Source organism: Ascochyta rabiei, chromosome 4, assembly GCF_004011695.2.
Source record: "Ascochyta rabiei chromosome 4, complete sequence".
Lineage (NCBI taxonomy): Eukaryota > Fungi > Ascomycota > Dothideomycetes > Pleosporales > Didymellaceae > Ascochyta > Ascochyta rabiei.
Window position 1 is genome coordinate 1,830,739 of NC_082408.1, and position 13,681 is coordinate 1,844,419.

The following is a 13,681-nucleotide window of genomic DNA, read 5'->3' on the forward strand; positions in this document are numbered from 1 at the left end:
TTGACGTACAGAAGGCATCATATATGCGTGATGACTCCGGACGTCGCAGCTTGCAGTTTTATTGCGAGGGTATCGAGTGCTATATTTCAGGAGGACGAGTTATGCTCCACCCCTGGACTCTTATGCAGCGGGTCCGCTGTCAGCCCTACGCGAATCGCAAATGAATGGCGCATGGCTAGCCATTCGCGCGTCACTCTTGCAACAACGCGTCTTCCTTCCGGCCTCCCATCTCGCGTCCGCGTAATCGTGCATCAGGCAGAGTGACAACGGCGCATTTTGCATGGATGAGCTGGCGGTGCGCATGTCACTCAGCTTCTTTTTGGAAAGCCCTGCAAATCGTTGGCTGGTTCAATTGACGGGGGTGGTTGCCCGCTCCCTTTCTGTCTTGTCGCTGCTTGAGTAATTGGGGGGCGGTGTTTCCTTTTCCACCATAGCCTCTTTCACGGCGCCCATCGCGAGAACATTGGACTGGCTGATGGCTGGCTTCGGAAGGACTGCAATTTCCTACGAGGCTCCAAGGACCGATCGATACCACTCCCAGGATGGGGTGACCCTAAAACAGAGCGCCTTTTGATGCCGCTATGCCGCAAAAGACGTCCAAGATTCACTTCGTTAGACTTCAGCCGGAGCCAAAGCTCCTCGCTTCTGAACCTTCTGCTGATCTCTTGTCGAGGGCGTTCTAATACCATTTATGGTTGCAGGCACCCTGGTGCCTTAACACACTTACTGCATCTCCTCTGCATCAACACCACGTCGACTTGACTGGCTGCGTGTCTGCACCAACTCACCCTCATTCGTTCACTACCCCGCAGACTCACTAATACTTGTCTTTGCCCACGCTCTCTTTGCACACAGTCATCCAGACCGGTCTTCACCTTCACTTTCCGCTTTTTCTTCTCACGCGCCAGTCACTTTTCCAGCGCGTAATACCATATCAAGATTCGCGCCTTCCCTGTTCAGATCGCAGTTCACCTCTAATACTAATTCAATGGTCATTACGACCTTATACTAAACCACGCCTACTTCACACCTTCGCCATGCGATCCTACCGTTTCCTACTCGTGTGCCTCGCGCTCTTTCTTTGCGTACACTCAGTCACAGCTGTGCCTCAGTCCGCCGTACGCCGCCAGGATGACAGCCCTTCAGACCGTTCACAATCGTCTACCGCCACTCTATCCTCACGCCCGTCTGCCACAGTGACGTCCTCCAATGAGGATTCATCAGCGTCGAGGGCTGAGTCCAACCGTGCTTCCTCTACTGCTGCTGCATCTAAAAGCTCAGCAGAGGCAAGTACGTCCGTTCAAGTACCAGTGGCGACCGCGTCTACCGCACCCCAGTCGACGAGTTCACCAGGTTAGTCACTCATGCGCTACCGAAGCTGCAGCTGACAATGAGCAGAAGCTGGTCATGAAAACGCTTTACCCTTCCAACCTAGTCTGACGCCGGCAATGGGCATCAGTGGTGTTATTATGCTGCTGTCGGGGTTAGCGTTCGCCGTCATTGGTATCAAGAACAAATGGTAAGTCTGTTGAACCCATCTAGCACTCTTTCTCTCTGACATCAGACAGGGTATATGTCTTTGGCTCAGCTGCATACCTGACGGCGTTGGCTGTCACTGTTCTGATAGTCTACCTCATGAATCCACCCGTCTCGAATGGCGTGCAAGGTGCTTTCTTCGTTGCCGCTTTTTTCACTGGTATCATCTTCGGCGCCATATCTTTGGTGTTCCCAGACATCACCGAAGGCTTTGGGTGCCTGCTTGGCGGCTTCTGTCTTAGCATGTGGTTCCTTTGCCTTAAGTCAGGCGGTCTCATCACTTCAGTGACTGGCCGCGCAATCTTCATTGGATGCATGAGCGCTGGAGGGTACTGCCTCTCTTTCAGTCACCACACCCGCAACTACGGGCTCATCGCCTCAATTGCTTTTTCAGGGGCGACTGCCACCATACTGGGTATCGACTGTCTTGGTTGTGCGGGTCTGAAAGAGTTCTGGTTGTATTTGTGGGGTGCGTTACAACTACCATTGCTAATGAACTCAGCTGACATACAAAGCTTTGAACGACAATGTGTTCCCGTTGGACACCAATATCTACCCCGTCACCAAGAATATCAAGGCCGAACTTGCTGGTATTGTAATCATAGCGGCACTCGGCGTTGTTTCACAGCTGCGCGTTTGGAAGCTGGTCAAAGAGCATCGCGAAAAAAGCGCCGCTCAGCAACTAGAAAAGCAACAGGTCCAAGAGCGGGAGGAGGAGGCGCTCGGTCGACAGATTGAAGACAGCTTCCAGCGTGAGCGCGCACAGTGGGAGGTAGCTTATGGTGACAAGAGTGTCCGGGACTCTAGTGTCGCATCCTCCACCTTGAGTCCAAAGCATTCGACCAGCATTCGAGGGAAAGACGTCTTCGCTGCAGACAGTCTGGAGCTTGCCAACATAGAAAAGAGCGGTATCATGCGCTCGCCTAACCCCGACACTCCAGCCGGAACCACAGTCACCGTAAGCGTTCTCAAGGATGATATCCAGCAAATCGATGCGCAAGGTAACCCGATCACATACAAAAAGACCGGCTCGTTAGCAGGCTCCGATGGCGACCACAAAGATCTGCCTGCAACACCCAAAGCCGCACTTACCGATGATATTGTGAAGGAACGCAGCCTTCGCCCGTCCTCGGTTCCACCACCTCCAGCGATCATCCCACTGCCTTTCAAAATACCGGCAGAGAGGGACGTTGATAGTGATGATGGCGACAACACCTCTGTGTCTGCCGTTGCTGAAACCGAGAATGTTTCAATGAGCGGTCGTAGGCCTATGTCGAAGCGTATATCGGATATGTCGAATCTGCGCCAGATGTCAGGTCAGAGAAACTCACGTAACGTTTCGGAGTCCCAGGAAGATCTGGTCAACGCGCCACACATTGAGGACGACAGGGCCTCGTCAATTGCCGCCACTCTAGACGACGAACACGACGATGTCTCCCTGCGCCAACTCTCTCCACCGCACTCCCCAATCGGCACTGAACACAAAACTAATGAGTCAGAACCCCTCACCACCTCAAGGAAAGATGCTGAGGTCGCCCCCCAAGACGATGTACAAGAATCGAACGCCGCCAACGAAGCTAGCTTAGCAACAGAAGTCCCAGCAGACACGTCAGTCCGACGGACCATACGCCAATCTCTGACAAGCAGCACTGATCCCAAGTCAAGCGGGGCAAATGCGAAGCGGCTAACACAACGTGATCCACGCTTCAGGGCTGACACCCTCGTTTCTAACGCAAAGGGAAACAGTGAAAGCGAGCAATCGAAGTCAAGCAGCGAGAAAGCGCCATCACAAAGTTCACAGACTGAGCACGAGGAATCACGCGTTGGCAGTCTCAAAGAGCGCGCCCTCCCTACCCGGTTCTCCAAAGTCGCGTTGTCCTACCGTACGAACGAATGGGCAAAGCACCTCGAGACTGCAGACCTGCCGGAGCTAGACGAATTGTCTACACCAGCATCTCCCGGTGCAGCTCTTGACCACGACTTAGAGGAAGCACCCGCGCCCGTCAGCGATGAGATTGCGGCTCCGTTGAATGGAAGCCAGCGCAACTCGAAGGCCATGTCGATTGAAAATAAGAGTAGTGCGTTTCTGAACCGCTCGACATCGACCTCTCAGCGGTCATTGGCAGAGCAGCAGCCAATGTCTAGGTCTCCTTCTGTGCTATCATCGCGTATTCTGTCACGATCGAACTCCGGGACCCAACTCGACGCTTTGACTCCCCTGCCTACCAACACGCTGATGGGTCAGCGTGAGAGTCTCATCCGGAACAGGGTGTCTTCGCACTCCTTCTCGCCCCTCCCGTCGCCTGGGCAGACGCTGCTAGAGCAGAACGATCAGGAGGACATGACACTGGCGCAAAGGCGACAGCTGCTCAAGCAGGGGCCGACTTCACCTCTGCTACAGCACCAGCCGCCCATAGTCTCTCCCCGGAGGCCACCCCCTTCGACAGCGCAGAAGTGGCAGAAGAAGGGCTGGGCTGGTCAGGGCGTAGCTCCCGGGTTCGACTCGCATCAGCCTCAGCGAACGGCCAGCTCGCAGTCGAACCGCAAGCGAGAAGATCTGTACGCTGACTGGAGAGAGACGATCCGAGATGTCAGCCCGCCGCAGACAGCAGCGTACATAGCCGAGCAGCAACGTGCGGTGCTGCTCCACGAACGACAGCAGAAGGAGGTGGAGAGGCAGCAACGCGAGGCAGTGCAGCAGCAGAGATTGTCGATGATGGACAACATGATGCGGAGTGGGCAGATGCTCGATGCGCACCGCGAGGCGATGCGAAAGATGCAAGCCAACGCGAACAAGAGAGCGGCGTAGGTTTATTGGTTCCCCACATGGTTATGGTTCTCGTATATGGATTTATGATTGCATTAGCTTGACGGCTGAGGGGTGGGGGAGGTTGTGATGTATCGGCACGGCAGACGTATGAATGGGCAATGATGTGAATGTGGATGTGAGTGTGAATGTGGATGTGAGTATGAATGTGAGTATGAATGTGAATGTGGATGTGAGTATGGATGTGAATGTGAATGTAGATGTGGATAGATGGAAATCACCGTGGGGATATGTGTGAGGTTACTGATGATCAGACGGCCGATCAACAGTCTAGCCACGGAGTCAATACAACTAGTGCCGTCCATGTACGCCCCGTACGTGTGTAGAGGGTGCTGGTGATCAGAATAGGGTTTCCCCCTCTGGCAGAACATACAAGGTGTGATTCAGAGTTGAAGCTATGTGACGCAAGATTCGGAATGCAAGATTCAGAATGCAAGATTCGAGATTCGAGATTCGAGATTCGAGATTCGAGATTCAAGATTCAAGATTCAAGATTCAAGATTCAAGATTCAAGATCAAAGCTTATTGTGATGATGGCATGGCTGCTGACGATTCGACTGGCGGGAAAAAGGGGTTAGGGTTCGCAGGAAAAGGCACGCCAACACGGCCGAACACCTCTCGATGCAGCGAGGATTGCTCAGCAGTTGTGCACCGGCTGGGCGGGTGGTGGGAAAGACGGGTTGGTGTGAGGCGTCGATAGCGCGCTGGGCTAAGTCGTGTGTGGAATTGGTGGTAGTGGTGGTGGTGGTAGCTGGGGTGTTTACTTTTCGAGACGAAACATGGATGTATGGTTACCGTGTCCGTGCGCGCAACAACCAGAGTCGCGCAACGACCGAATCATCACAACTACACCATACTTTGACGCGTTGTAACTCAACAACTATAGCAGCTATTAACAAAGCGCTTGCAGCAATTAATGCGCTAAAACCAGGCAAAAAACTTGTGTATTAGCATTTTGCTACTAGGTTTAGCGTTAACTGCGTAACTCTAGCTTAGAGACACAAGCACGTTTAGGACTCCTGGGAGACTAAGGATATTAACTAGCAACGTTTAACGCTATAATAGGAGATAGAGCTTATAAAGTACATAGAGTTACTTAGTACTTGTTACTTACTACCTACTAGAGAGATAATCTAGAATTTCGCGTTGCTAGTGGCTTAAAATCTAGTTAGTAAGAGCTAGGTTACCTACTTTATTAACAAGTACTCTATCTATCTTATCTTATGTTACTCTACTAGAATAGATTAACTATATTATAATACTAATTCCTATAATAAATATACACTCTACTTTAACCTGCTATAGCACAAAATCTCTAAATACTCTATTAAGGGTTACTATATATATAATATAGATAAGAAGGGCTTTATAATTAGTATTATAGGTAGAATAAAATATATGTTTAGTAAGCGTATATAGATAAAGGGAGAGATTAAAGCATCTATCTAGGATAGTAACTAAGCTTAGCAGACGCTTATAGCGTGTATGTGTAGTAATAGGATAGTACTACTACTAGGCATTATCTATAAGTTAGCTAACACTAGCATTAAATTAGACTAGGTAGCTAAAATTAAGCTAGGAAAACACTCTGTAATAGTTATATTATCTCTCTTAGGGTGGACAAATAGGGATATAGGCCTTACCTAGCTTAAGCAGGTGTTTAATTACTACACTAAGGAGAAAGCACAAAGAAAGTAGAGGCTTTTAATACTAGATAGCTACAGATCCTATATAATAATAGACTTTATTAAGTACTATAATAACTACAAGATCCTCCTAGCTGTCCTTCCCCCTTACTTAACCTAAACGCTCTAGCTACTTAATATAGTACTGTTTAAGCCTCTATTAATAGTATACTTAAAAGTAGTTATAACACACATTTATAAGGCTTAAAACAATATACCTATTACTAGAGCAGACTTCTTCTGCCTATTCTAGCTAGCGTAGATGTGTAGCTTTACTAAAAAGCTAATACTTAAGTCCTTTAAGGCAACAGGTATCTATCTACTTAATCCTAACATTATTCTCTACTGCTTTGTTAAAACACTAGAGAGCTTAGATTTAGATAGGTCCTTATTGTCTGTTTATAGCAACAAGGATTAGCTTAAAATAGAGACGTTGTTGTAGTGTGTGGTTAAAAACTAGAGTAAGAGTAATGTTAAAAAGATAAGATAATTAATCTACTATATCTTAGTTAAAACCTTACTTCTCTAGTATAAGATAGATAGCCTTAAAAAGACTCTAAAGACGCAGAAGAAGCACAAAAAGAAGAGTAAAACCTTAGACTTACAGCAACAGCAGGAGTACTATAGTAGTGCAGTGTTCTAGTTACCTAGAAAGGTTAATAAAGTATGCTTCTGTAAGTAAGTCAGACAATATAAGAAGAAGGAGGAGAGGCTTAGAAAAGCTACTAGTAAGGAAGTAGCAGCTGCTAAGAAGCTAGTTAAGGAGAAGGAGAAGAAGGAGAGGTGTGTGGCGTAAGAGGCAGCTAAGGTAGTGCATAAGAAGGAGAAGGCTAATACAGTAAATTAGAAGGCTAAACAGAAGGCTAAAAAGCAGCGTTAATAATAAGAGCTTAATGCTGTAAAAGCTATATAATTACCTTAAAAGGGTAAAAAGAAAGCTTTATAAGCAACCTAGCTAAAAAAGTATTAAAAATATAGTTCTAGAGATAATGTTAGTAGTTGTAGTCCCCTATTGCTGTCCCTAGCTCCCCTACTTAAAACCACATCACGTAGCTACAACATTAAGTTACTAGCTAAATTTAAATAGTATATCTTTTTTATAAGTAATTAATTAGTACTATACTATAAAATTATAAAATAATAGCTGTTGTAGGTGGCTCTATAGCCTTATCTAATTTTGAGCGTTAAGGTGGTTTTTGGTCGTTGCGCGACTCTGGTTGTTGCGCGCACGGACACGGTAGATCATGGATTGAGACCTGCTTTTTTGGGGGGAGTTTTTTTTTTTTTTTTTTTTTTTTTTTTTTCCTGCATCAAGCTCAAGGGAAGCTTGTCCCTGCGTGCGAGGAAATCAAAGGGCTCGCCAAGGTGGGCGGATGCTGGGATGAGGCGGCGGCGTAACTAGGTGCTCTCTCACAGTCGCTAGGCCCAGGTACGCCCGCAGCACAGGCGATTCAGCATGGCCCCTGTGTTTGAGCTGGGCAGCAGCAGCAGAGCGGCGAGGACGGCAGGCGTGCTGATGATGCTGCGTAGATTCGTCATGCAGGGCAAGGCAGGACAGGGCAGGGCAGGGCAGGGCAGGGCAGGGCAGGGCAGGGCAGGGCAGGACAGGGCAGGGCAGGGCAGGGCAGGGCATGGCAGGATAGGACAGGACAGGGCAGGGTATGGCAGTACAGGACAGGACAGGCATTGTGTGGAGGTGAGGCTGTTCATGCGTCGATGCGTGTACAGCCCTGGCCGGCCGATAATCACGGTGCTCGGCAGGTACCGTGGACAGGCCATGACCATAGCCACGCCGGAGAAGCCTCGTGTCCAATCTACCACGAGCCCTTGGAGTGCGCTGGGGGCGTCCGGTACAAGAGGTCGAGGGTCCCGCGGCGCTCGGCGGACTGGCTGATGGACTGCCTGTCGAACTGACTGATGGACTGCCTGACGAACTGCCTGACTGCCTGACTGCTTGACGAACTGCCTGACGGACTGCCTGACGGACTGATTGACGGACTGATTGACTGCCCGACGGACTGACGAACTGGAGCGCTGGGAACTAACTTTGGCCTACCGTGTATGGCGCAGCTGCCGCGACTGCGTGTGAGACAAGAGCGATTGAACGCGCCCGGCCGAGGACGCTTTGGCTATACACATAGCGATAGTCCGGACATCACAGCATCACAGCACTGCAGCACCGCAGCACCGCAGCACCGCAGCCTCTTGTTCTGTCGCCTGTCGCCTGTCGCCCGTCGCCCGTCGCCCGTCGCCCAACGCCATTGTCGAATCCGGGCGTCCCTGCGGCCTGTCCGGACGACTGCATGCAGCGAGCACGGCCCTTCTCGCCGACCCTTCTCCAACCTCGCCATCACACTCCCCGTCACCATTTCTTCCCGCAGCCCCCCACCTGCGACGGCGCCGCCTGCTGCCTCTGCGTCTGCCGCTGCCCTTGAGCTGGCCACCGCCACTGCCACTGCGCCTGCTACCGACCCCGCCACCACCACTCCCCCCCAACGCTGGTCGCTCTCCAACCGCATCTTCAACCTCGGCCTGCGCGGCCTGTACCCTGCCACCACTGCCGCCACCGGCCCGCCTCGTCCCCCGGCCTCACGCCTGTGGAACCCCCAGAACCACTCTCCGCGCCCTCGCCAGCAGCAGCGTCAGCAGCAGCGTCAGCACCAGCAGCACCAGCACCAGCACCAGCAGCCGCCGCCGCCGCACCACCTTCACCGCGACCACCTTCACCGCGACCACCTCCGCCGCCCACACCAGCCACCGCCCAAGTCTGCGCCCCGCGAGCCCAACGTCCCCGTCGAGCGGCCACGCTCCGAGCGCGACGAGTATCCGCTGCTGACGCTCCCGCAGCGCCGCCAGAGCCGCCACAGCCCTGTCTCGAGCTCGCTGCTTGTCGAGCGCTCCACCACTGGGGACGACATCGTTGGAAGCGGGCGCACCAGCATCGGCCTGCCGCGTGACCAAGCGAGAGGCCGCTCGAGTCTGCAGCAAGACTGCCGTGGCTCGCGCTCGCCAACCCCAGGGCCCTCCATGGCCGTCGCACCCTCCGTTGCGCCTACCAGCCCACCCCAGCATGCAGAGAACCACGACATAGAAGCTGGCACCCGCCCGCCGAAGCAGAGCCAGGCCGGTCGCGCAGGCCTGCCGGAGAGTGCGCGCACCAGTCTGAGTAGGAGTCGCAGCCAGCGCACCGACGGCAACGGCGACGGCGACGGCGACGATGCTTCCGAGTTTCCATGGGGCCCCTCGCATCCCTGCTTTCCGCATCCAAACCCCCACGTGCCCCTCAACAGCGAGCTGTACGAGACGACGCGCATCATCCGCATCAAGCGCGATTGGATGGTCAAGGGCGATCTGGCGCCGACCTTTGCGAATCTCTACCCAGAGATCCTCGATCCCCACGTCTCCGAAGACGACTTCCGCGACCTGGTCAAGAAGATCAATGATTCGCTGCTCGCCGCCTTTGACCCGTTCACCTTCCGCGCCTGGCTTGACGCTGTCATGGGCGTGGCCACTTTTTGGCTGTGGGAAGACGTAGGCTTGTCGGCCGTAAAGGGGCAGCTGAAAGAGCTGGAGGGCTGGATAGATCGCTGGAACCGAGACGTGGGCGAGAAGGAGGCGGTCAAGATCATCCCATTGCGGCGGACGGGATATCTTACGGTAAGACCCTACCACACCACCCTCTGTGCATCTTGATGTGTGCTGACGATTCGTCTAGCTTGACATCCAGATCCCAGACCCGCATCTGGGCCCTGATAATGGCACTGTATCCAGGCCGGACACGAGCGAAGACGAGTTTGGACACGCCGTCCGCCAGAAGACCGAAGATTATGGACGCTACACCATCCCACCTACATTACAGATCAACTCCATACCGCCGGTCATCGAGAGCCAGTCGTAGTACACACTGGACGAATGGACGTCCGGAAGCCGCACGTCTGCACGCCCCTGACACGTTTACCTCGTTCGCGATACTTTTTTAGGGCCTGTCTCTCCAGGCTCCGCGTTTTTGCTTGTTCTGCATCTTGGTCACGCCTAGACTATACATCCGCCTCGCGGCTTAATGTTTCGTTCCTGTCCTTGTTCCTGTCGATTTTCCCTTCTCGTCGATACCCAGACACCACATTGTGTCTAGCAAGCCAGCACTGTATGAAGTAGCTTAGCAAATGTCTAATTCAGATGACGAAAGATTTTGAAGCAGAGATATCAATCAACGTTTCTACCAAACCACGCCACGCTGTGCATTGAAATCATCTAGGATAGAACCGCGTCTCGCAATAATCAAAACGCAAGGCCACTCTGCCACCAGTGCTTCCCCGTATGCCATCTCACAATCTGTCCGCTCCAACACCACCACCCGTCCTGCCTCGTGGCGCCCAACCCCAAGCCTCTGAACAGCGACACGGGGACCGGCTCAAATAGCCATACACCGCCCAGAGCGAAGTCATCGCACAGCAGGTGCGCGGTGTAGTAGAACCACACGTGCACGTACGCAAACGTCCACGCGCGCATTGCCCACCGTGGCATATGTTTCTGCACGCCTGTCTTCCTCAGCGCGCCTGAGACAACAACCTCGAGAAAGATGCCCACCGCTTGCAGCAGGAAGAAGGAGAAGGCATTGGACAGCGGACGTGTAGGCCCAGCAGCCGTGTAAGTGCCACACGCATGCAGGATCCCAGACAGCCCAAACGCCGTCAGCAGCTGGACTGCTTTAGCGGGGACACCACCTCGATCGAGCCGCAGCGCCTCGCAGATGCGCAGCGCGGGCGCGGAAAACGCAAACCGGAACGTCTGGTGCCACCAGCTGCTCCACCACCCGGCGAGCCCTCTATCCAGCACCGCGCCAAACGCGCCCCATGTCTCCGGGTAGATCCACGGCTCTGCGCGCGCGCCAATGTACGATCCCAGCAGCCCTGAGAAGACGAGCGGCGCGAGCGCGAAGATGGTTTGCAGCGCGTACTTGATTAGCATCATGCTTAGCAGCATCCGGTATGCGTGCACCATCCAGTGCTGTGTGAGGAGTGAAAAGGGGAAGTACGCCGGTGGAGAGCGCGGTGTCACGCCCCAGAAGTACGGGTCGTGCATCATAGTAGTTTTCAGCGCGTCGAGCACCAAACACCCCATCACCAGCGTCTTTGCATTGGCGCGCAGCAGTGACCGTCGGTCTGGGTACGTCTTCACCTGCCCCGCGTGGATGCGTGAGGAGTGTTTCGGCTCGGAGCCAGAGTTGCGGCGGAGTTGCTCTTGTAGCCATTTTGGAGGCGGGGGCAGCGCAGAAGTTCGCCAGTTCCAGCCTGCGCCGCGGAAGTTGCAGAACAAATCGCACACCCAGTCGACGCGCTCCACAAAGGAGGTTAATGGGTACGGCTGCCATGCGAATTCGCCGTGGCGGTCGCGAGGTCCTGCGTTTGATTCGGGCGGGATGTGGCCACTGGGGTCTCTTGGTTCTCTTGCAGCTCGCGCTTTCTCACTCTCCTTCTCTTTCTTGTTCGAGGCTGGGTCGCTGCCAAAGGCACCCTTGGTCCTCTCGATCCGTTGGAAGTCTGTCTGCGCATCGTTGCAGACCAGTATGGATGCAAGATAGACCACACTCCATGCTTGAACGAGCCCAAGACCCAGTGCTGGTGCTGCTCCCCTAGCTCGTTGATATCGGATGCTGTACGCTGCGAAAGCAAGCAAGATGCTCCAAACCAGAAACCGGCACTTCTCGAGCCATGGTCGGTTTCCATGTGGTATCAAGAGGTATACAATTACCAAGAATGCTCCATAGGCGCCGTAGGGATAGACGAAAGGGTCGAATGTACCAGATGCTATGGATGCGTCGTATTGCTGGTTGTAGTGCTGTATCAGATCGTGGTGGGAGCGCGGCCAGGGATCCGCGCCTATCACATACTCCATGTTAAGATCTAACGAAAACGCAACATGCCTCCAAACGCAGGGCAAGATGAGAAGGAGAAGAGACCACCTCAAACAAAAATAAGCATGCAGTGGCGTCGACCATTCTTAAGATGGATGACGCAGTCGTCGATGCGACTCGCTAAGCAGGGAAGCTAGTCCCAAACGGCGCGTGGCGGATGGAGAAACACCAGAGCGCTGTATCACGACGCTGCGGGCGAGCTGCGGACTGCCGACGACCGATCTTGCCATTCAACCTCACCCTAGTCTATCTCTTTAGCTGTGTAGAAGCACACACAGACTACCGCCGCGATGGTGAACATTACAGAGAAGATCAAGGAGTATGTGACACTTCGAAGGTTTTTGGTGCCAAGCCCTGACACCCCGCTAGGATCGAGGAGGAGATGAAGAGGACGCAGAGTGAGTGTATGAATTGTGGTAGATACGCAGAAGCTAACGAGTTGTAGAGAACAAGGCCACGGGTATGAAATGTCCTACGGTTCGATGCGGAAATAGACAATGTTTGCCATCACGTGCTGACATCTCCACCCAGAATACCACCTTGGACTACTCAAAGGGTTCGTAAATAGATCTTTGTGTTTACAACAAACGACTAACAAGTCTCCAGAAAGCTTGCCCGTCTCCGCGCCCAACTCCTCGAGCCCGCTCCAGGTGCTGGCGGCGGCGGCGGAACAGGATTCGATGTGTCCAAATCTGGCGACGCCCGTATAGCGCTCGTCGGGTTCCCGTCGGTCGGAAAGTCAACCTTCTTGTCGAGAGTCACCAAGACCAAGTCGGAAGCGGCATCGTACGCCTTCACCACATTAACCGCCATCCCCGGTGTGCTCGAGTATGCGGGTGCTGAGATCCAGGTCCTCGATCTTCCTGGTATCATCGAGGGCGCCGCCGAGGGCAAGGGCCGCGGACGCCAGGTCATCAGCGCAGCTAAGACAAGCGACTTGATTCTGATGATCCTCGATGCCACCAAGAAGGCCGAGCAGAGAAGACTGCTCGAGGCTGAACTCGAAGCAGTCGGCATCCGACTCAACCGCGAGCCACCGTAAGCACCCCACCATACCCCACGCACATGCACATGCACGACTCACCTCCGCAGCAACATCTACCTGAAGCCGAAGAAAGCCGGCGGCATGAAGATCAACTTCCAAGTCCCGCCCAAAGGCGGGCTAGACGAGAAGCTCATCTACCAGATCCTCAAAGACTACAAGATGCTCAACGCCGAAGTGCTGATCCGCGACGAGTACGCCACCGTCGACGACTTCATCGACACCATCATGATCGCGCACAGAAAGTACATCAAGTGTCTGTACGTGTACAACAAAATCGACTCGATTTCGCTGCCGCACCTGGACCAGCTGGCGCGCGAACCGCACACGGTCATCATGAGCTGCGAGCTGGATCTGGGCATCATGGATGTCGTCGATCGCTGCTGGGAGGAGCTGCAGCTCATGCGCATCTACACCAAGCGCAAGGGCTACGAGCCGGATTTCAGCGAGGCGCTGATTGTGAGGCGCGGGAGCACGATTGAGGATGTTTGCGATCAGGTGCATAGGACGCTCAAGGAGACGTTCAAGTATGCCATGGTGTGGGGGGCTAGTGCGCGCCATGTGCCGCAGAGGGTCGGGTTGAGTCATGTCGTCGCTGATGAGGATGTGGTTAGTATTGTGGCGAGGTAGAAGGAAAGTGTTCATGGTTCGCAGGATTGAGTGTGTCGTCTGATGTG

At 53.4% G+C, this 13,681-nt stretch overlaps 4 protein-coding genes across 4 annotated transcripts, besides 11 other annotated features; 3 read left to right on the forward strand and 1 right to left on the reverse strand.

The window, feature by feature from the left end:
* Positions 1-1,037: 1,037 nt before the first annotated feature.
* On the forward strand, positions 1,038-4,345 carry EKO05_0003032 (uncharacterized protein; the record flags this gene model as incomplete). The annotated part of the gene is made up of 4 exons (XM_038937838.1): positions 1,038-1,353; positions 1,399-1,519; positions 1,569-2,005; positions 2,052-4,345. The coding sequence occupies 4 exons, from the start codon at positions 1,038-1,040 to the stop codon at positions 4,343-4,345; spliced, it is 3,168 nt and encodes a 1,055-aa protein (XP_038801596.1).
* A 437-nt stretch (positions 4,346-4,782) lies between these two features.
* Positions 4,783-4,879: a tandem repeat.
* Positions 4,880-5,076: 197 nt separating this feature from the next.
* Positions 5,077-5,122: a tandem repeat.
* A 33-nt stretch (positions 5,123-5,155) lies between these two features.
* Positions 5,156-5,200: a mobile genetic element.
* Positions 5,169-7,288: a mobile genetic element.
* A 34-nt stretch (positions 7,289-7,322) lies between these two features.
* Positions 7,323-7,352: a tandem repeat.
* A 235-nt stretch (positions 7,353-7,587) lies between these two features.
* Positions 7,588-7,708: a tandem repeat.
* A 401-nt stretch (positions 7,709-8,109) lies between these two features.
* Positions 8,110-9,946, forward strand: EKO05_0003033 (uncharacterized protein; the record flags this gene model as incomplete). The annotated part of the gene is made up of 2 exons (XM_038938161.1): positions 8,110-9,705; positions 9,764-9,946. The coding sequence occupies 2 exons, from the start codon at positions 8,110-8,112 to the stop codon at positions 9,944-9,946; spliced, it is 1,779 nt and encodes a 592-aa protein (XP_038801597.1).
* Positions 8,215-8,250: a tandem repeat.
* Positions 8,261-8,302: a tandem repeat.
* Positions 8,451-8,513: a tandem repeat.
* Positions 8,680-8,810: a tandem repeat.
* Positions 9,947-10,326: 380 nt separating the features above from the next.
* Positions 10,327-11,943, reverse strand: EKO05_0003034 (uncharacterized protein; the record flags this gene model as incomplete). The annotated part of the gene is made up of 1 exon (XM_038945199.1): positions 10,327-11,943. One exon carries the CDS (start codon positions 11,941-11,943, stop codon positions 10,327-10,329), a length of 1,617 nt encoding a protein of 538 aa, XP_038801598.1.
* Positions 11,491-11,531: a tandem repeat.
* A 309-nt stretch (positions 11,944-12,252) lies between the features above and the next one.
* Positions 12,253-13,634, forward strand: EKO05_0003035 (Ribosome-interacting GTPase 2; the record flags this gene model as incomplete). Its single annotated transcript, XM_038937990.1, has 6 exons — positions 12,253-12,281; positions 12,332-12,360; positions 12,408-12,422; positions 12,494-12,518; positions 12,569-13,000; positions 13,055-13,634. The coding sequence occupies 6 exons, from the start codon at positions 12,253-12,255 to the stop codon at positions 13,632-13,634; spliced, it is 1,110 nt and encodes a 369-aa protein (XP_038801599.1).
* Positions 13,635-13,681: the final 47 nt, after the last annotated feature.